At 43.8% G+C, this 20430-nt stretch overlaps 1 protein-coding gene across 6 annotated transcripts in view; it reads right to left on the bottom strand.

Annotated features, from left to right (window-relative positions):
- The window catches only part of LOC132385439 (uncharacterized), a 234833-nt gene that overhangs the window by 201139 nt on the left and 13264 nt on the right, over positions 1–20430 (bottom strand). For all 6 annotated transcript variants that reach the window (XM_059957511.1, XM_059957510.1, XM_059957512.1 and 3 more), the window contains 2 exons: positions 14401–14508; positions 2185–2286 (listed from right to left, as the gene is read on the bottom strand). In XM_059957511.1, the coding sequence (XP_059813494.1) occupies positions 2185–2286; positions 14401–14508 (210 nt within the window). The remainder of the gene's footprint in view (positions 1–2184; positions 2287–14400; positions 14509–20430) is intronic.

Here is a 20430-nt window from a genome sequence, read left to right as displayed (position 1 = left end):
ATGAATTGGGAGAAATTGTTATGGGAAACAGGGAAATGGCAACAGAATTTAATGCGTACTTTAGATCTGTCTTCACCAGGGAGGACACAAGCAATCTCCCAGATGTATGGATGGGCCAGGGTCATAAGATATCAGAGGAATTGAGACAGATTGACATCAGGAAAGAAACTGTGATGAGTAGACTGGTAGGACTGAAGGCTAATAAATCCCCGGGGTCCAGATGGTCTGCATCCGAGGGTTCTAAAAGAGGTGGCTCAGTAAATTGCGGATGCATTGGTAATCATTTTCCAATGTTCCTTAGATTCAGGATCAGTTCCTGAAGATTGGAGAGTGGCTAATGTTATCCCACTTTTCAAGAAGGGAGGGAAGGAGAAAACGGAGAACTATCGCCCTGTTAGCCTATCGTCAGTCGTGGGGAAGATGCTTGAGTCCATTATTAAGGACGAAATAGTGGCACATCTTGATGGCAGTAATAGGATTAGGCCGAGCCAGCATGGATTTATCAAGGGCAAATCATGCTTGACTAATCTGTTGGAGTTTTTTGAGGGTGTAACAAGGATGTTAGATGAGGGTAAGCCAGTGGATGTTGTGTACCTAGATTTTCAGAAGGCATTCGATAAGGTGCCACATAGGAGATTGGTGAGTAAAATCAGAGCTCATGGCATTGGGGGCAGGGTTTCAAGATGGATAGAAAACTGGTTGGCAGATAGAAAGCAAAGGGTAGCAGTGAATGGGTGTTTCTCGGACTGGCTGGAGGTGACTAGTGGGGTACCACAGGGCTCTGTATTGGGACCACAGCTCTTTACGATTTATGTCAATGATTTAGATGAGGGCATTGAAAACTATATCAGCAAGTTTGCTGACGATACTAAACTGGGTGGCAGTGTGACATGCGAAGAGGACATTAGGGGAATACAGGGAGACTTGGATAGGCTGGGTGAGTGGGCAGATACTTGGCAGATGTCATTCAATGTGAATAAATGTGAAGTTATCCACTTTGGAAGCAGGAACAAGAGGGCAGAGTATTGTCTGAACGGTGTCGAGTTAGGTAAGGGAGAAATGCAAGGAGACCTAGGAGTCCTAGTTCATCAGTCAATGAAGGTGAATGAGCAAGTGCAATAGGCAGTGAAGAGGGCAAATGGAATGTTGGCCTTTATTACAAGGGGAATTGAGTACAAGAGCAAGGATGTCCTTCTGCATTTATACAGAGCCCTGGTGAGACCACACCTGGAATATTGTGTACAGTTTTGGTCTCCAGGTTTAAGGAAGGACATTCTGGCAATTGAAGAAGTGCAGCGTAGATTCACTAGGTTGATTCCTGGGATGGCAGGGCTGTCTTACGCAGAGAGATTGGAGAGATTGGGCTTGTACACGCTGGAATTGAGGAGATTGAGAGGGGATCTGATTGAAACGTTTAAGATAATTAAAGGATTTGATAGGATTGAGGCAGGAAGTATGTTCCAGATGTTGGGAGAGTCCAGTAGCAGAGGGCATGGATTGAGAATAAGAGGTCAGTTATTTAAAACAGAGTTGAGGAAGAGCTTCTTCTCCCAGAGAGTTGTGGAGGTGTGGAATGCACTGCCTCGGAAGACGGTAGAGGCCAATTCTCTGGATGCTTTCAAGAAGGAGCTAGATAGATATCTGATGGATAGGGGAATCAAGGGATATGGGGACAAGGCAGGGACTGGGTATTGATAGTGAATGATCAGCCATGATCTCAGAATGGCAGTGCAGACTCGAGGGGCCGAATGGTCTACTTCTGCACCTATTGTCTACTGTCTAATTCCCAGTTTCTCACTTCATCCCCATCCCACACTCACCTTGTTTACCTGTCAATTCCCAGTTTCTCACTAGATTCCCCCCCCCCCCCCCCACACCACCACACTGACCTGCCAGCTTGTCCTCCTTTATCCACCTTCTTCTTGTGGTGTCTTTCTTTTGTTGAATTTCAGTACCTTTAATGTGTGTCGATATTCCTTGCATGTTTATTTGCCTGCACCTGTTGTCATCTCTAAATCAAACGTATGTTGTTTTCCTTGCTGAAATCTGAACTGCTCTCAGCCCTCACAGCTGATGCTTTTTTTTCCAGGCATTGTTACATCCCCTGTCATTTAAACCATTATTGATTTTAATTTCCTCTGTAGGCCAAGGTGGGTCTTTATATTTAAAAGTCAGGGTAATTACCATCTTTTACAATCCATAAAATGGCGGCCAGTAGAAGAAGCGTTAGTGAACCCATCAGGAACAGCAGAGTCAGAACGATCATGAATTTCTGTGCTTTCTTATCTAGAGAAAGCAAATGCATTACGTCCAGAGGTACACAACTCTGTGCAGCATCAAATTAGCATCACCATGTTTATATAAAGGAATTGCAGGGCTCTTCAAACAGTGTCTCACGCTTACCTCATGGAAACTACAGAACAATATACTGGACAACATGATGGTCAACATTCCTGACTTGTAAAAGCTTTGAATACCTGTGGTAAAGTTCCCTCAAGGGCTTGCACAGTTGATGTTAAGGCAGAAAGTAATGTTATATACCTGCACCATTCACCCACTCCAAGTGCACCTCTGAATTCCCACTACCTGGTCGGACTATTGGCCTAGGAGCCAAGCAGGACAAAAATCAGAAATATGTTGAGGATTTATAAAGCATTGGTCAGACTGCACTTGGAGTATTGTGAGCAGTTTTCGGTCCTGTATTTAAGAAAGGATGTGCTCTTATTGGAGAGGATCCAGAGGAGTTTCATGAAAAAGTTTGCCAGATGAAAAGCTTGCTATATGAGGAATTTTTGATGTCTCTGGTCCTGTTCTTACTGGAATTCATAAGAATGAAAGGGAATCTCATTGAAACCTAAAGATCTCGATAGAGCTGATGTGGAGAGTATAGTGAGGGAGTCTAGGACCAGAGGGCACAGCTTCAGAATAGAAGGATGTCTATTTCGAACAGAGATGCGGAAGAATTTCTTTAGGCAAATGTACAGGGGATATAAGTGTGGGGTTCTGAGCAGGTACGTTTCAATGAGACATGGAAAGGATGATAGGGTACAAGATCTGTGGTGCTCAAAGGCTGTTGTAAATCTAGTCCAGAAGAAAAGAAGAGCTTATGAAAAGTTCAAAAAACTAGGTAATAATATGAATCTATATGGCTAACAGGAAGGAGTTTAAGAATGAAATTAGGAGAGCCAGAAGGGGCAATGAAAAGGCCTTGGCGGACAGAATTAAGGAAAACTCCAAGGCATTCTACAAGTATGTGAAGAGCCAGAGGATAAGATGTGACAGAATAGGACCAATCAAATGTGACAATGGAAAAGTGTGTATGGAACCGGAGTAAATAGCAGAGGTACTTAATGAATACTTTGTTTCAGTATTTGGAATAAAGAGAGGAAATTAAGAACCTGGTGGCATGATGTGAAGACAATAACCTATCCCTCAATGTCAGCAAGATAAAGGAATTGGTTGTTGACATCAGAAGGAGTAGCGGACTGCACGACCCCATCTACAAACATTGATGGTGCACAGGTGGAACAGGTCAAAAGCTGAATATCACAAATGACCTGACTTTGTCTAACCAAGCAGAGTCCACTGCCAAGAAGGCCCACCAGCACCTTTACTTCCTGAGAAACCTGAAGAAATTTGGCCTGTCCCCTAAAACACTCACTAATTTTTATAGATGCACCGTAGAAAGCATTCTTCCAGGGTGGATCACAACCTGGTATGGAAGTTGTCTTGTCCAAGACCTGAAGAAGCTGCAGAAAACAGTGAACATAGCCCAGCACATCACACAAACCAATCTTCCATCCTTAGACTCACTTTACACCACACGCTGTCGGAGCAGTGCTGTCAGGATAATCAAGGACACGACCCACCCAGCCAACACACTTTTTGTCCCTCTTCCCTCCAGGAGAAGGTTCAGGAGCATGAAGATTTGGGAACAGCTTCTTTCCAACTGTGATAAGACTGCTGAATGGATCCTGACCCGGATCTGGGCCGTACCTTCCAAATATCCGGACCTGACTTGCACTACCTTACTTTCCCTTTTCTATTTTCTTATTATGATTTATAATTTAAATTTTTTATTATATTTACTTGGATTTGTACTTCAGGGAATATGAAGTGCAGAATCAAATGTCGCTGTGATGATTGTACACTCTAGTATCAATTGTTTGGTGACAATAAAGTATTCACTACTGAGAAGGATCTTGGCAATTGTAGGGATGACTTACAGTGAACTGAAAAGCTTGAGCATGTAGACATTAAGGAAGAGGATGTGATAGAGCTTTTGGAAAGCATCGAGTTGGATAAGTCACCAGGACCAGACAGGATGTACCCCAGGCTACAGTGGGAAGCGAGGGAGAAGATTGTTGAGCCTCTGGCAATGATCTTTGCATCATCAAGGAGGATGGGAGAGTTGCAGAGAATTGGAGGGTTGTGGATGTTGTTTCCTTATTCAAGAAAGGGAGTAGGGATAGCCCACAAAATTATAGGCCAGTGAGTCTTACTTCAGTGGTTGGTAAGTTGATGGAGAAGATCATGAGAGGCAGAATTTATGAACATTTGGAGAGGCATAATATGATTAGGAATAGTCAGCATGGCTTGTCAAAGGCAGGTCATGCCTTAAGAGGGTGATTGAATTTTTTGAGGATGTGACTAAGCACGTTGATGGAGTGTATATGGATTTCAGCAAGGCATTTGATAAGGTACCCCATGCAAGGCTTATTGAGAATGTAAGGACGCATGGGATTCAAGGGGACATTGCTTTGTAGATCCAGAACTGGTTTGCCCACAGAAGGCAACGAGTGGTTGTAGACAGATCATATTCTGCAAGGAGGCCGGTGACCTCTGGTGTGCCTCAGGGATCTGTTCTGGGACCCCTACTCTTTGTGATTTTTATAAATGACCTGAATGAGGAAGTGGAGGGATGGGTTAGTAAATTTGTTGATGATGCAAAGGTTGTAATGGATAGTGTGGAGGGCTGGTAGAGATAACGGGACATTGATAGGATATAAAACTGGGCTGAGAAGTGGCAGATGGAGTTCAACTCGGATAGGTCAAATATGATGGCAGAAAATAGTATTACTGGTAAGACTCTTGGCAGTGTGGAGGATCAAAGGGATATTGCGGTCTGAGTCCATAGGACATTCAAAGCTGCTACTCAGGTTGACACTGTGGTTAAGAAGGCACTGGCCAAGTTTAAGAGCCAAGGGGCAAAGTTGCAGCTATATAGGACCCTAGTCAGACCCCACTTGGAGTACTGTGCTCAATTCTGGTCACCTCACTAAAGGAAAGACCTGGAAACCATAGAAAGAGTGCAGAGGAGATTTACAAGGATGTTGCCTGGATTGGAGAGCATGCCTTAAGAGAACAGGTTGAGTGAACTCAGCATTTACTGCTTGGAGTGACGGAGGATGAGAGGTGACTTGATAGAGGTGTACAAGATAATGAGAGGCATTGATCAAGTGAATAGTGGAGGTGGATACAGTAGGATCTTTTAAGAGTCTCCTGGATGGCTACATGGAGCTTAGAAAAACAGAGAGCTATGGGTAAAGCCTAGTTAGTTCTAAGGTAGGGACATGCTTGGCACAGTTTTGTGGGTCAAAGCTGTATGTTTTCTATGTAGCCATGAATAGTGAATCTGTGGAGGCCAAGTCTTTATGTATATCTAAGGCTAAGGTTGATTGGTCAGGGAACGAAGGGATACAGTTAAAGGAAGGAGTTTGGGCCCGAGAGGAAAATGGAAAAGCCATGATGAAATGGCGGAGCAGAATCACTGGGCCAAATAGCTTCACTCTGCTCTTATATCTTTTATTGTGTTGGCGCGTGGCCAAGTGGCTAAGGCGTTTGTCTAGTTCGAGCTTTGACTGAGGCTGTGTGTGTGTCCTTGAGCAAGGCATTTAACCACACATTGCTCTGCGACGACCCCGGTGCCAAGCTGTATGGTTCCTAATGCCCTTCCCTTGGATAACGTGAAAAGGGGAGACTTGCAGCTTGGGCAACTGCCGGTCTTCCATAAAAAAACCTGTCCAGGCTTGCGACCTGGAAACTTTCCAAGGTGCAAATCCATGGTCAGTCGAAACTAACAGAGGCCCACCTACCTCTTATATCCTAATTCTGCTCCTATATCTTATAGAGAGAAGGTAGGAGAGTGGGGTTGAGAGGAATAATAAAACAGCCAAGATGAATAGCCTGGTTTTGATCCTGTATCTCATAGTTTTTTCATGTGTTCAATGCAAAAGGCCAAAACTGAGGTTTAACCAAGGGAAGCCACCATATGGGAACTAAACTACAGAGAAAACAGGGACAAAGGAAAGCAATTATCTGGTCAAAGCCAAGAATAGGCTGACAGCTCCTTGGTAAGCTCAAGAACTTTTTAATTGCTACACACACTTAAATGTTGCTGGTCTGAATTCATAGCAAAAAAGAACTTTGACCAGCAGCCAATCCGGACATCGGATGTTTTAAGAGGACTGAAGATGTTGTACTTGAATGTGTGCAATGTACAGAATAAGGTGGATGAACTTGCAGTACAGTTGCAGATACGATATTGTAGGCATCACTGAATCATGGCTGAAAGATTATAGCTGCGATCCAATTACATACATTATATTAAAGGGCAGGCAGGAAGCAGGGCCGGATTAACCCAGTAGCAAAAGTAGCATTTTCGAGGGCCCCGCCCACACTGAGTGCTTGCAAGCTGCAGTCTGGTGAAATTGGCATCTCACCGTATTCTCACGACTGTCAGATTGAGTTTTGAGTAGACAATTCATTTACACTTAAATTCATGACTTCAGTCTTCTGTTCTTTGACAAAGTACTGCGGATTGAGTTCATAACAATTCATTTCCTAAAAGCTGTGAACCCAGTCTCATTTGTAACAATGCATCTCTAGCACCTCTGAGACAAGAATGCTGAACTTACATCTAGTTGCAAAGACACCATATCTATGCTTTTTGAATATGAATTGTCCTCTGTGTTACAACGTAACATACCAAATAACGTATAATGGATTTTAACTTGCATTTCTAAAGGCCATGAATGCCACTTTAGGCAATCTGGCGCCAGTAGAATGAATTTAATCAAAAGATGTGAAACTTTCATCAGAGCTTAAGCAGTTGAGGATTCGCTGGATTTCCTCAGTTTTTTAAACGGCCAACCAGTTGGGAGCAGAGGAGCTGAAGACAGCTGGTCAGCTAGCGCACTATAAAAGAAGTTTTGTCTAGCGAAGTGGCCATCGTTGTAGCAGCCATCATCGGAGTGGACTGAGTCAGAGTGGGATGGCTTTGGCTCAACAGGCTTCAGCGTGAACAGGCAGAGGTGAGGGTAGGTTCCGGTAAATTGTTGTTGTTTTTTTCTCATTCAATTTCTTTTTTAATTAGTAAGTTTGGAGAGAATGCCAGGCACGATGTTTGCAGGATGTGGGAAGTCCGGTGTCCCTGACAACGACACCTGCAAGAAGTGCATCCAGCTGCAGCTCCTAACAAACCGCGTCAGGGAACTGGTGCAGGAGCTGGATGATCTCCGGATCATCCAGGAGAATGAGGAGTTTATAGATAGCAGTTTCAGGGAGGCTGTTACGCCAATGGAGCAGCGCACAGGTAATTGGGTTACCGCCATGCAAGGGAAAGGGAAAGGGCAGGTAGAGCAGGGCTCCCCTGTGGCCATTCCCCTCAACAACAAGTATACTGATTTGAATACTGTTGGGGGGGAATTACTTACCTGGGACAAGCTGCGGAAGCCGGATCTCTGGCACTGAGTCTGGTTCTGCAGTGTAGAAGGTGGGGGGGAAGAAGAGGAGAGCAGTAGTGATAGGGGACTCGATAGTTAGAGGAACAGACAGGAAGTTCTGTGATCATGACAGAGACTCCCGGATGGTTTGTTACCTCTCGGGTGCCAGGGTCAGGGATGTCTCTGAGCACGTGCACATTACTCTGAGGTGGGAGGGTGAGCAGCCAGGTGTCATGGTATACATCGGTACCAATAAAGTAGGAAGAAAGAGTGAGGAAGTCCTGAAGAGTGAGTATAGAGAGCTAGGTAGGAAGTTAAAAAACAGAACCTCAAGGGTGGTAATCTCAAGATTGCTACCTGTGCACAAAAATACAACTGCAGATGCTGTGGATCAAAGAATACGTACACAATGCTGGAAGAACTCAGCAGGCCAGGCAGCATCCGTGAGAAAAGAGTAGCCAACGTTCCAGGCCGAGACCCTTCATCAGGAATGGGGGGGGGGGGGGAGAGAGAGAGAGAGAGAGGGCCGAAGCCCAGTAATAGAGATAGGGGAGGGGGTAGGGCCTAGAGGGATGAAGGGTAGGGGGTGGTTTTGCTAGTCAGGGAAAATATTACAGCAGTGTTCAGGCAGGACAGATTAGAGAGCTTGTCTACCGAGGCCATATGGGTGGAGCTGAGAAACAGGAAAGGTATGACCACATTAATGGGGTTGTATTATAGACCACCCAATAGTCAGTGAGAATTGGAGGAGCAAATCTGCAGAGAGATAACAGACAACTGCAGGAAACATAACGTTGTGATAGTAGTGGATTTTAATTTTCCACATATTGATTGTGACTCCCATACTGTTAAAAGTCTAAACTCTATTTTAGAGTTTGTAAAATGTGTTCAGGAAAGTTTTCTAAATCAATATATAGCGGTACCAACTAGAGAGGATGCAATATTAGATCTCCTATTAGGAAATGAGTTAGGACAAGTGACGGAAGTGTGTGTAGGGGAACACTCCAGGTCTAGTGATCATAACGCCATTAGTTTCAACTTGGTCATGGATAAGGATAGATCTGGTCCTCGGGTTGAGGTACTAAAGTAGAAAAATGCCGAATTTGAAGAAATGAGAAAGGATCAAAAAAGCGTGGATTGGGTCAGGTTGTTCTCTGGCAAGGTTGTGATTGGTAAGTGGGAGGACTTCAAAGGAGAAATCTTGTGAGTACAGAGTTTGTATGGTCCTGTCAGGATTAAAGGAAAAGTGAATAAGAATAAGGAACCTTGGTTCTCGAGAGATATTGGAACTTTGATAAAGAAGAAGAGAGAGATGTATGACAGATATAGGCAACAAGGAGCAAATAAGATGCTTGAGGAGTATAAAAAGTGCAAGAAATACTTAAGAAAGAAATCAGGAGGGCTAAAAGAAGGCATAAGGTAGCTTTGGCAGTCAAGGTGACGGATAATCCTAAGAGCTTCTACAGGTATATTAAGAGCAAAAGGATAGTAAGGGATAAAATTGGTCCTTTTGAAGATCAGAGTGGTTGGCTATGTATGGATGAGCCAAAAGAAATGGGGAGATCTTAAATGGGTATTTTTCATCTGTATTTACTAAGGAAACTGGCATGGAGTCTATGGAAATAAGGCAAACAAGTAGTGAGGTCATGGAACCTATACAGATTGAAGAGGAGGAGGTGCTTGCCATCTAGAGGCAAATCAGAGTAGATAAATCCCCAGGACCTGACAGGGTATTCCCTCAGACTTTGAAGGAGACTAGTGTTGAAGTTGCAGGGGCCCTGGCAGATATATTTAAAATGTCAGTGTCTACGGGTGAGGTGCCGGAGGATTGGAGGATAGCTCATGTTATTCCATTGTTTAAAAAAGGCTCTAAAAGTAATCCGGGAAATTATAGGCCAGTAAATTTGACGTTGGTAGTAGGTAAATTATTGGAAGGAGTACTAAGAGATAGGCTCTACAAGTATTTGGATAGACAGGGACTTATTAGGGAGAGTCAACATGGCTTTGTGCGTGGTAGGTCATGTTTAACAAATCTTTTAGAGTTTTTCGAGGAGGTTACCAGGAAAGTGGATGAAGGGAAGGCAGTGGATGTTGTCTACATGGACTTTAGTAAGGCCTTTGACAAGGTCCCGCACGGAAGGTTAGTTAGTAAGATTCAGTCGTTAGGTATACATGGTGAGGTAGTAAATTGGATTAGACATTGACTCAATGGGAGAGGCCAGAGAGTGGTATTAGAGGATTGCTTCTCTGAGTGGAGGCCTGTGACTAGTGGTGTGCCACAGGGATCAGTGCTGGGTCCATTGTTATTTGTCATCTATATCAATGATCTACTTTGGATATGATATCAGTATAGCCTGACATCAGTGGTTGGGAATTTGGTGGAATCGATTGTTAGGGATGAGATTACGGAGTACCTGGAGGCACATGACAAGATAGGCCAAAGCCAGCATGGTTTTCTGAAAGGAAAATCCTGCCTGACTAACCTACTGCAATTGTTTGAGGAAATTTCAAGCAGGGTAGACAAAGGAGATGTAGTAGATGTGATGTATTTGGATTTTTAGAAGGCCTTTGACAAGGTGCCACACATGAGGCTGCTTAGAAAGAAAAGAGCCCATGGAACTACAGCGTAGTTACTAGAGTGGGTGGAGCATTGGCTGGTTGGCAGAAACCAGAGAGCAGGAATAAAGGGATCCTATTCTGGCTGGCTGCCCGTTACCAGTGGAGTTGCACGGGGTCGGTGCTGGGACCGTTGCTTTTGACAATGTATGTCAATGATTTGGACTATGGGATTAATAGATTTGTGGCTAATTTTGCCGATGATACAAAGCTAGGTGGAGGAGCAGGTAGTGTTGAGGAAACAGAGAGCCTGCAGAAAGACTTAGATAGTTTAGGGGAATGCGCAAAGAAGTGGCAAATGAAATATAATGTTGGAAAATGTATGGTCATCCACTTTGGTGGAAGAAATAAATGGGCAGACTATTATTTAGATGAGGAAAGAATTCAAAATGCAGAGATGCAAAGGGACTTGGGAGTCCTTGTGCAGGATACCCTACAGATTTACCGCCAGATTGAGTTGGTGGTGAAGAAGGCAAATGCAATGTTGGCATTCGTTTCTGGAGGTGTAGAATACAAGAGCAAGAATGTGATGTTGAGGCTCTATAAGGCGCTCATGAGACCAAACTTAAAGTATTATATGCAGTTTTGGGCTCCTTATTTTAGAAAGGACATACTGACATTGGACAGGGTTCAAAGAAGATTCACGATAATGATTCCAGGAATGAAAGGGTTACTGTATGAGGAACGTCCGGCAGCTCCTGGGCTGTATTCCCTGGAGCTCAAGAGAATGAGGGGAGATCTCATAGAAAGGCCTGATCAGATTAGATATGGCAAAGTTATTTCCCATGGTTGGGGAGTCCAAAACAAGAAGGCACGACTTCAGGATTGAAAGACGTTCATTTAGAACAGAAATGTGGAGAAATTCCTTTAGTCAGACGGTGGTAAATCTGTGGAATTTATTGCCACTAGTGGCTGTGGAGTCCAAGTCATTAGGTGCAGTTAAGGCAGAGATAGATCGGTTCTTGATTAGCCAAGGCGTCAAAGGGTATGAGGAGAAGGCAGGGGAGTGGGCATGACTGGAAGAATTGGATCAGTACTTAATAATGGACACTGCCTTTCTGAGATTCAGCTCCCTGATAGGTCTGGGTACTTTGTAGGCTAGTGCCCAAGATGGAGCTGACTAGATTTACAACCTTTTGCAGCTTCTTTCAGTCCTGTGCAGTAGCCCATCCATACCAGACAGTGATGCAGCCTGTCAGAATTTCCTCTCTATGGTACAACTATAGAAGTTTTTGAGTGTATTTGTTGACGTGCCAAATCTCTTCAAACTCCTAATAAAGTATAGCCACTGGCTTGTCTTCTTTATAACTACATTGATATGTTGGCACCAGGTTAGATCCTCAGAGATCTTGACACCCAGGAACTTGAAACTGCTCACTCTCTCCACTTTGGGTCCCTCTTTGAGGATTGGTATGTGTTCCTTTGTCTTACCCTTCCTGATGTCCACAATCAGCTCATTATTCCTACTAACACTGAGTGCCAAGTTGCTGCGGCACCACTCCACTAGCTGGCATATCTCAATCCTGTACGCCCTCTCGTCACCACCTGAGATTCTACCAACAATGGTTGTATCATCAGCAAATTTATAAATGGTATTTGAGCTATGCCTACCCACACAGTCATGTGTGTACAGAGAGTAGAGCAGTGGGCTAAGCACACACCCCTGAGGTCCACCAGTGTTGATCATCAGCGAGGAGGAGATATTATTACCAATCCGCAGACTGTGTTCTTCTGGTTAGGAAGTGGAGGATCCAGTTACAGAGGGAGGTACAGAGGCCCAGGTTCTGCAACTTCTTAATCAGGATTGTGGGAATGATGGTATTAAATGCTGAGCTATAGTCGATGAACAGCATCCTGACATAGGTGTTTGTGTTGTCCAGGTGGTCTAAAGCCGTGTGAAGAGCCATTGAGATTGTGTCTGCCGTTGACCTATCGTGGTGATAGGCAAATTGCAATGGATACAGGTCCTTGCTGAGGCAGGAGTTCAGTCTAGTGAAGTGCTACCAGACGATAGTCATTAAGGCAGCCCACATTATTATTCTTATGCACTGGTATAATTGTTACCATTTTGAAGCAAGTGGAAACTTCCACCCGTAGCAGTGAGAGGTTGCAAATGTCCTTGAATACTCCAGCTAGTTGGTTGGCACAGGTTTTCAGAGCCTTACCAGGTACTCCATCGGGACCTTCTGCCTTGAGATGGTTCACCCTCTTTAAAGACAGTCTAACATCGGCCTCTGAGACAGAGATCACAGGGTCATCAGGTGCAGCAGGGATCTTCACAGCTGTAGTTATATTCTCCCTTTCAAAGCGGGCATAGAAGGCGTTGAGTTCATCTGGTACTGAAGCATTGTTAATAAATTCATGCTAGTGGGTTTCAATTTGTAGGAATTAATATCTTGCAGACCCTGCTGGAATTGCCGTGCATTCAATGTCGCCTCCAACCTCATTCAAAATTGTCTCTTCACCCTTGCAATAGCCCTCTGCAAATCACACCTGGTTTTCTGGTACAGGCTTGGGATGCCAGACTTGAATACCACAGATCTAGCCTTCAGCAGACGACGTACCTCCTGGTTCATCCATGGCTTTTGGTTTAAGAATGTACAATAAGTCTTTGTGGGCACACACTCATCCACACAGGTTTTAATAAAGTCTATAACAACTGCAGCATACTTATCCAGATTCAAAGATGAATCTCTGAATACAATCTAGTTCACCGATTCAAAGCAGTCCTGTAGGTGCTCCTGTGGTTCCCTTGTCCATACCTTCTTGGGCCTCACTACTGGTGCTGTAGTCTTCAATCTCTGCCTACACAGGGAGTAGAAGTACAGCCAGATGATCAGACTTCCTAAGTGAGGGTGTGGAATAACACAGTCGGCATTCTTCATGGTGGTGTAGCAATGGTCCAATGTGTTGTTTCTTCTGGTATTGCAAATGATCTGGTGACGGTAGTTGCTTAGTGATTTTTTTTTTCAGGCTGGCCTGGTTAAAATCTCCCAAATGATGGGGAAGGCATTAGGATGTGTTGTTTCGTGCATGTTGATAGAATGCAGAACTGGCAGATGGAGTTCGACCCAGATAAGTTTGAGGTGGTTCATTTTGGTAAATCAAATATGATGGCAGAATATAGTATTAATGGTAAGACTCTTGGCAGTGTGGAGGATCAGAGGGATCTTGGTGTCCGTGCTGATTGGACACTCAAAGCTGCTGCGCAGGTTGACTTGTGTGGTTACGGTGCATTGGCCTTCTTCAGCCATGGGATTGAGTTCAAGAGCCGAGAGGTAATGTTACAGCTGTATAGAACTTTGGTCAGACCCCACTTGGTCTCAGTTCTGGTCACCTCACTACAGGAAGGATGTGGAAGCCATAGAAAGGGTGCAGAGGAGATTTACAAGGATGTTGCTGATTGGGGAGCATACATTATGAGAATAGGTAGGTTGAATGAATCCAGCCTTTTTTCCTTGGAGCGATGGAGGATGAGACGTGACCTGATAGAGGTGTAGAAGATGATGAGAGGCATTGATCATGTGGATAGTCAGAGGCTTTTTCCCAGGGCTGAAATGGCTAGCATGAGAGGACACAGGTTTAAGGTGCTGGGGAGTAGGTACAGAGGAGATATCGGGATAAGTTTTTTACGCAGAGAGTGGTGAGTGCGTGAAATGGGCTGCTGGCAACAGTGGTGGAGGCGGATACGATAGGATATTTTAAGAGGCTCTCGGATAGGTACATGGAGCCTAGAAAAATAGAGGCCTAAGGGTAACCTGGGTAATTTCTAAAGTAGGTACATGTTTGGCACAGTATTGTGGGCTGAAGGGCCTGTATTGTGCTGTAGGTTTTCTATGTTTCTAGAAACACTGACAACGTAAATACATTGAAGTTCTAAAATGTTTCAAAGTAAATGTTATGGTATGTTTATTATTCAGAAAATGTATGAATAATATTCATTAACACAGGATATTTCACAATTATATTAACACAGATTTCAAAACTATGTATGCGGGAGCATTTCAGTAACTGCACAACCACACACCCGCGCAGCTTAGAGGGAAGAGTGCTCTGATACCTGTGTATCGAAACGTCGTTGAAAGCATGAAGGCGCTAACTGATGTCAGCATGCAGCCAAGACCAAAAATGGCCACTGTTATTATCCTGTACTCATGTGGTTGCATGCCTAAAACATGAACAAGAAAAGAGTCAGCAATACTGCACCTGATTTAGCACTAACTTGCTTGGACATTGCTATCATATCAAATTGAAAAGCTACTCTGTTTCAGAATCCACAGCTTAAATAAATCTAAAGTAAGCTGGAGTCCAGGACCAGGGGGCACAGCCTCAGAATAGAGGAGGACTTTCTTTAGCCAGTGTGTGGTGATTCTTTGGAATTCATGCCACAGATCACAATGGAGGCTAAGCCTTTGGGTACCTTTGAAGCAGAGCTTATAGGTTCTTGATAAGTCAGGGGATTAAAGGTTATGTGGAGTAGGCAAGAGAATGGGGTTAAGGGGGAAATTAAATCAGCCCTGATGGAATAGCGGGGCAGACATGATGAGCAGAATGGTCTAATTCTGTTCCCATATCATATAAACATGTTAGAAGAATCCCAATAAATACCAACGCCGTTCGTCTGCAACACATATCAAAGGTGGTCTGTTAAAGGAGTTCCCCATCCTGAAACATGACCGAATTTGGAGAAAACAACCCAGTTCCAGTTTTCTGCCACTGTTTTGTATTTGCCTGACCTTCGACCTGCCATCAGAATCAGAATCAGGTTCAATATCAGTGGCACGCATTGTAAAATTTGCTTTCAGCAGTTGTCTTTTCAGTGAAAGGTGAAATTGCATTCAACATAACTTTAACTCAAAAGGATTGATGTTTCAATTGGTGCCAAGTCTCTGTGATGGGCAAAATCAGTCATCTCCCAGTTGTAACTCCTCCAGCATCACAGGATGAACATCACTAAAATGCAGTTACAAAATGGTCATGAAGATTTATCCTGGGATATTGTCATGTCAGATTGAAGAATGAATGATTAGTATCTATCAGTCATATGAACAGAAACAGCCCATGTCTATCAAATCACCATTCTTACAAATTCTACTTACCATCAAGCCTTGGCAATTCAATTATTCATCTAATTACATCTTAAATGTTGTCCAGTTGTCTGTATCCACCACCTCCAATATCTAGGGGTTCCCAACCTTATTTATGTCATGGACCAATACCACTGTGCAAGGGATCTGTGGACCCCAGCTTGGAAACCCCTGCTCTAAACCTAGACTCCTCTGCTAAGAGAAGCTATTTCCAACCATCTATACCACTTATCATTTGGAATACCTCTTTCACCAACTTTCAGCCTCTTCCACTCCCAGGAAAGCAACCCCATCTCGTCAATATCTTCTCATAACTGAAACCATCCCAAACAACATCAGGGTAAACTTCTCCTGCCAGTTTCACCCTTCCTATATTGGAGAACTAGATGAACAGTACCACACACAGCCACACAATAGCCAGTGGACATTTGCCCTCCCTTCACCCTCCAACTCTGCCATGGATTGTCCCCAACGGTTGGGCATGGGTTAGCAATTCCATCCCATGAAAAAGTCATTTCAGTATAAACGTCAACGTAAGTTCCAAAGGCCTCCCTCCCCAGGAGAGGAAGGAAGGTTGGGATACCGAGAAGATGGTTGGGATACCGAGGGATAACGAAAGACTGGCCCAAGACAGAAAATTCTGGCAAGTCACATCAAAACCCTGCATTACTGTAGTAAAGCATCTTCTGCACTCAAATCCTCCCCTAATAAAGGAAGATATAATTTTCAGGAGGGATGGATCCAGGGAAACTGCCATGGATTCAGAATTGGCTTGCCCACACAAGGCAGAAGATGGTAGCAGATGGTTCATATTCTGCCTGGAGGTCGGTGACCAGTGGTGTTCCACAGGGATCTACTCCTGCTTTTGGATGAGGAAGTGGAAAGGTGGGTTAGTAAGTTTGCAGATGACATGAAGGTTGTCGTACATTACAACAGGACATTGACAGGATGTAGAGCTGAGCTGAGAAGTGGCAAATGAGGTTCAATCCAGAAAAGTGTTAAGTGATTGACTTTGAAAGGTCAAGTTACAGGGAATACAGGGTAATGGGATTTTCAGCAGTGTGGAAGCACAGAGGGGTCCACATCCATAGTGTTGATAGTGTTGGTAAGAAGACACATGGTGAGTTGGCCTTCATTTCTCAGGGGATTGAATTCAAGATCCGTGAAGTAATAATCAGAGAGTCATAGAAAATTATAGCACAGAAAAAGGCCCTTCAGATCCAAGAGTCCATGCCTAACCATTTAAACTTCCTACTCTCATTGACCTGCACCTCAACAATAGTTCTACCATTCATGTACCTATCCAAGTTTCTCAAACATTCAAAACGACACTGGATTTACCACTTATGCTGGCAGCTCAGTCCACTCTCACAACCCTCAGGGTAAAGTTTCCCCTCATGTTCTCCTTAAAAAATTTCACTTTTCACCCTTAACCCATGACCTCTAGTTGTGGTTCCACCCTACCACAGTCAAAAAGCCTGCTTGCATTTACCCTGTCTAAACCCCTCATAATTTTGCATACCTCTATCAAATCTCACCTCAATCTCCTACATTCCAAGGAATAAAGTCCAAAATTATTCAATCTTTCCTTATAACTAAGTCCTCCAGCCCCAGCAACAAACTTGTAAATTTTCTCCATACACTTTTAACCTTATTTACATTTTCCTGCAGGCAAGTGATCAAAACTGCGCACAATACTCCAAAGTAGACCTCACCAATGTCAACATAACATTCCATTTCCTGTACTCAATATTTAATTTATGAAGGTTAGTGACCCAAAGGCTTTCTCTATATTACCCCATCAACCTATGACACCACTTTCAACAAGTTATGGACTTATATTCCCAGATCCTATTGTTCCACTGCAATCCTCAATGCCCTCACATTCACGGTGTACGACCTAACTGTGTTGGTCCTACCGAAGAGCAAAACCTCATATTTGCCTGCATTAAATTCCATCTGCCATTTTTCCAATTGGTTCAGCTCCCTCTGCAATCCATTATAGTCTTCCTCACTGTCCACGACACCCCCAGTCTTGGTGTCATCTGCAAATTTGCTGATCCAGTTAAACACATCATCATCCAGATCATTGATATGGATAACAAACAGGACCCAGCACCAATCCCTGCAGCACTCCACTAGCCACAGGCCTCCAGTCAGAGAGGCAACCTTGACTACCACTCTCCGGCTTCTCCCACAAAGCCATTGTCTAATCAAATTTACTACCTCATCCTGAATGCTGAGCGACTGAACCTTTTTGACCAGCCTCCATGTGGGATCTTGTCAAATGACTTCCTAAAGTCCACATAGGCAACATCCACTGCCTTGCCTACCTCAAATTTCCTCTTAACTTCCTCTAGAAACTGCATAAGATTGGTTAAGCATGACCTAGCATGCACAAAGCCATCTAAATACTCTTACATCCAGTTCCTTAGAATACCTTTCAATAATCTTCCCAATAATTGATGTCAGGTTAACCAGCCTATAATTTCCTTGTTTATTTTTAGAGCCTTTCTTAAACAGCAGAACAACATTGGATTTCCTCCAATTCTCTGGTAGAAATATAAAAAACCTACAACACAATACAGGACCTTTGGCCCACAAAGCTGTGCCGAACGTGTCCTTACCTCAGAACTACCGAGGCTTACCCACAGACCTCTATTTTTCTAGTTTCATGTATCCATCCAGGAGTCTCTTAAAAGATCCTATCGTTTTTGCCTCCACCAGCAGCCCATTCCACACACTCACCACTCTCTGTGTAAAGAACTTACCCCTGACATCTCCTCTCTACCTACTTCCAAGCACCATAAAACTATGCCCACTCGTGCTAGCCATTTCAGCCCTGGGAAAAAGCCTCTGACTACTCACATGATCAATGCCTCACATCATCTTGTACACCTTATCCTCCATCGCTCCAAGGAGTAAAGGCCGAGTTCACTCAACCTTTTCTCATAAGGCATGCTCGTCAATCTGAGAAACATACTTGTAAATCTCCTCTGCACCATTTCTGTGGTTTCTACGTCCTTCCTCTAGTGAGGTGACCAGAATTGAGCACAGTACTCCAATTGGGGTCTGACCTATATTACCTCTCGGCTCTTGAACTCAATCTCATGATTGATGAAGGCCAATACACCTTTATGCCTTCTTAACCACACAGTCACCCTGTACAGCAGCTTTGAGTGGCCTATGGACTTGGACCTCAAGATCCCACTGATCCTCCACACTGCCAAGAGTCTTATCATTAATACTATATTCTGCCTTCATATTTGACCAACCAAAATTAACCACCTCACACTTATCTGGGTTGAACTCCATCTGCCACTTCTCAGCCAAGTTTTGCATCCTATGAATGTCCTGATGTAACCTCTGACAGCCCTCCACATTATCTGCAACACACCCAACCCTGAGGCACACTACTGGTCACTGACCTCCATTTAGAATATGACCCATCTACAACCTCTCTTTGCCTTCCGTGGGCAAACCAATTCTGCATCAACAAAGCAATGTCCCCTTGGATCCCATGCTTCTTACTTTCTCAATAAGCCTTGTTGAAATCCATATACACTACATCCATGGCTCTATCCTCATCAATGTGTTTAGTCACAGCCTCAAAAAATTCAATCAGGCTCATAAGGCACAACCTGCCTTTGACAAAGCCATGCTGACTACTAATCATATTATGCTTCTCCAAATGTTCATAAATCCTGCCTTTCAGGATTTTCTCCATCTACTTACCAACCACTGGAGTAAGATTCACTGGTCTATAATTTCCCGGGCTGTGTCTACTCCCTTTTCTGAATAAGGGAACAACATCTGCAACCCTCCAATCCTCCGGAACCTCTTCCACCCTGATTGATGATGCAAAGATCATCGCCAGAGGCTCAGCAATCTCATCCCTCACTTCCCACAGCAGCCTGGGGTACATCCCGTCTGGTCCCGGTGACTTATCCAACTTGATGCTTTCCAAAACTCCAGCACAGTCTCTTCCTTAATATCTACATGCTCAAGCTTTTCAGTCCACTGTAAGTCATCCCTACAATTGCCAAGATCCTTTTCTGTAGTGAATACTGAAGCAAAGTATTCATTATGTAGCTTTGCCATCTCCTCCGGTTCCATACACATTTTTCCACTGTCACACTTGATTGGTCCTATTCTCTCATGTTTTATCCTCTTGCTCTTCACATACTTGTAGAATGCCTTGGGGTTTTCCTTAATCCTGTCCACCAAGGTCTTCTCATGGTCCCTTCTGGCTCTCCTAATTTCATTCTTAAGCTCCTTCCTGTAAGCCTTATAATTTTCTAGATCTTGATCATTACCTAGCTTTTTGAACCTTTCATAAGCTCTTCTTTTCTTCTTGACTAGATTTACATCAGCCTTTGTACACCATGGTTCTTGTACCCCACCATTCTTTCCCTGTCTCATTGGAACATATCTATGCAGAACCCATTCAAATATCCCCTGAACATTTGCCACATTTCTTCCACACGTTTCCCTGAGAACATCTGTTTCCAATTTATGCTTCCATGTTCCTGCCTGATAGCTTCATATTTCCCCTTACTCCAATTAAATGTTTCCCTAACCTGTCTGCTCCTATCCCCCTCCAATGCTGTGGTAAAGGAGATATAATTGTGATCACTATCTCCAAAATGCTTTTCCACTGAGAGACCTGACACCTGACCAGGTTCATTTCCCAAAACCAGATCCTCTCCTCTCCTCTTGTAGGCTTTTCTACAAGAAACCTTCCTGAACACACCTAACAAACTCCACACCATCTAAGCCCCTTGCTCTAGGGAGATGGCAATCAATATTTGGGAAATTAAAATCTCCCACCAGAACAACCCTGTTATTATTACACCTTTCCAGAATCTGTCTCCCTATCTGTTCTTCAATGTCCTTGTTACTATTGGGCAGCCTATAAAAAACACCCAGCAGAGTTATTGACACCTTCCTATTCCTAACTTCCACCCACATCAACTCTGTAGACAATCCCTCCATGACTTCTT

This window comes from Hypanus sabinus (assembly GCF_030144855.1).
Source record: "Hypanus sabinus isolate sHypSab1 chromosome 5 unlocalized genomic scaffold, sHypSab1.hap1 SUPER_5_unloc_2, whole genome shotgun sequence".
NCBI lineage: Eukaryota > Metazoa > Chordata > Chondrichthyes > Myliobatiformes > Dasyatidae > Hypanus > Hypanus sabinus.
The sequence above is the reverse complement of the archived record's forward strand: the minus strand, read 5'-3'. Positions and strand labels throughout refer to the sequence as shown.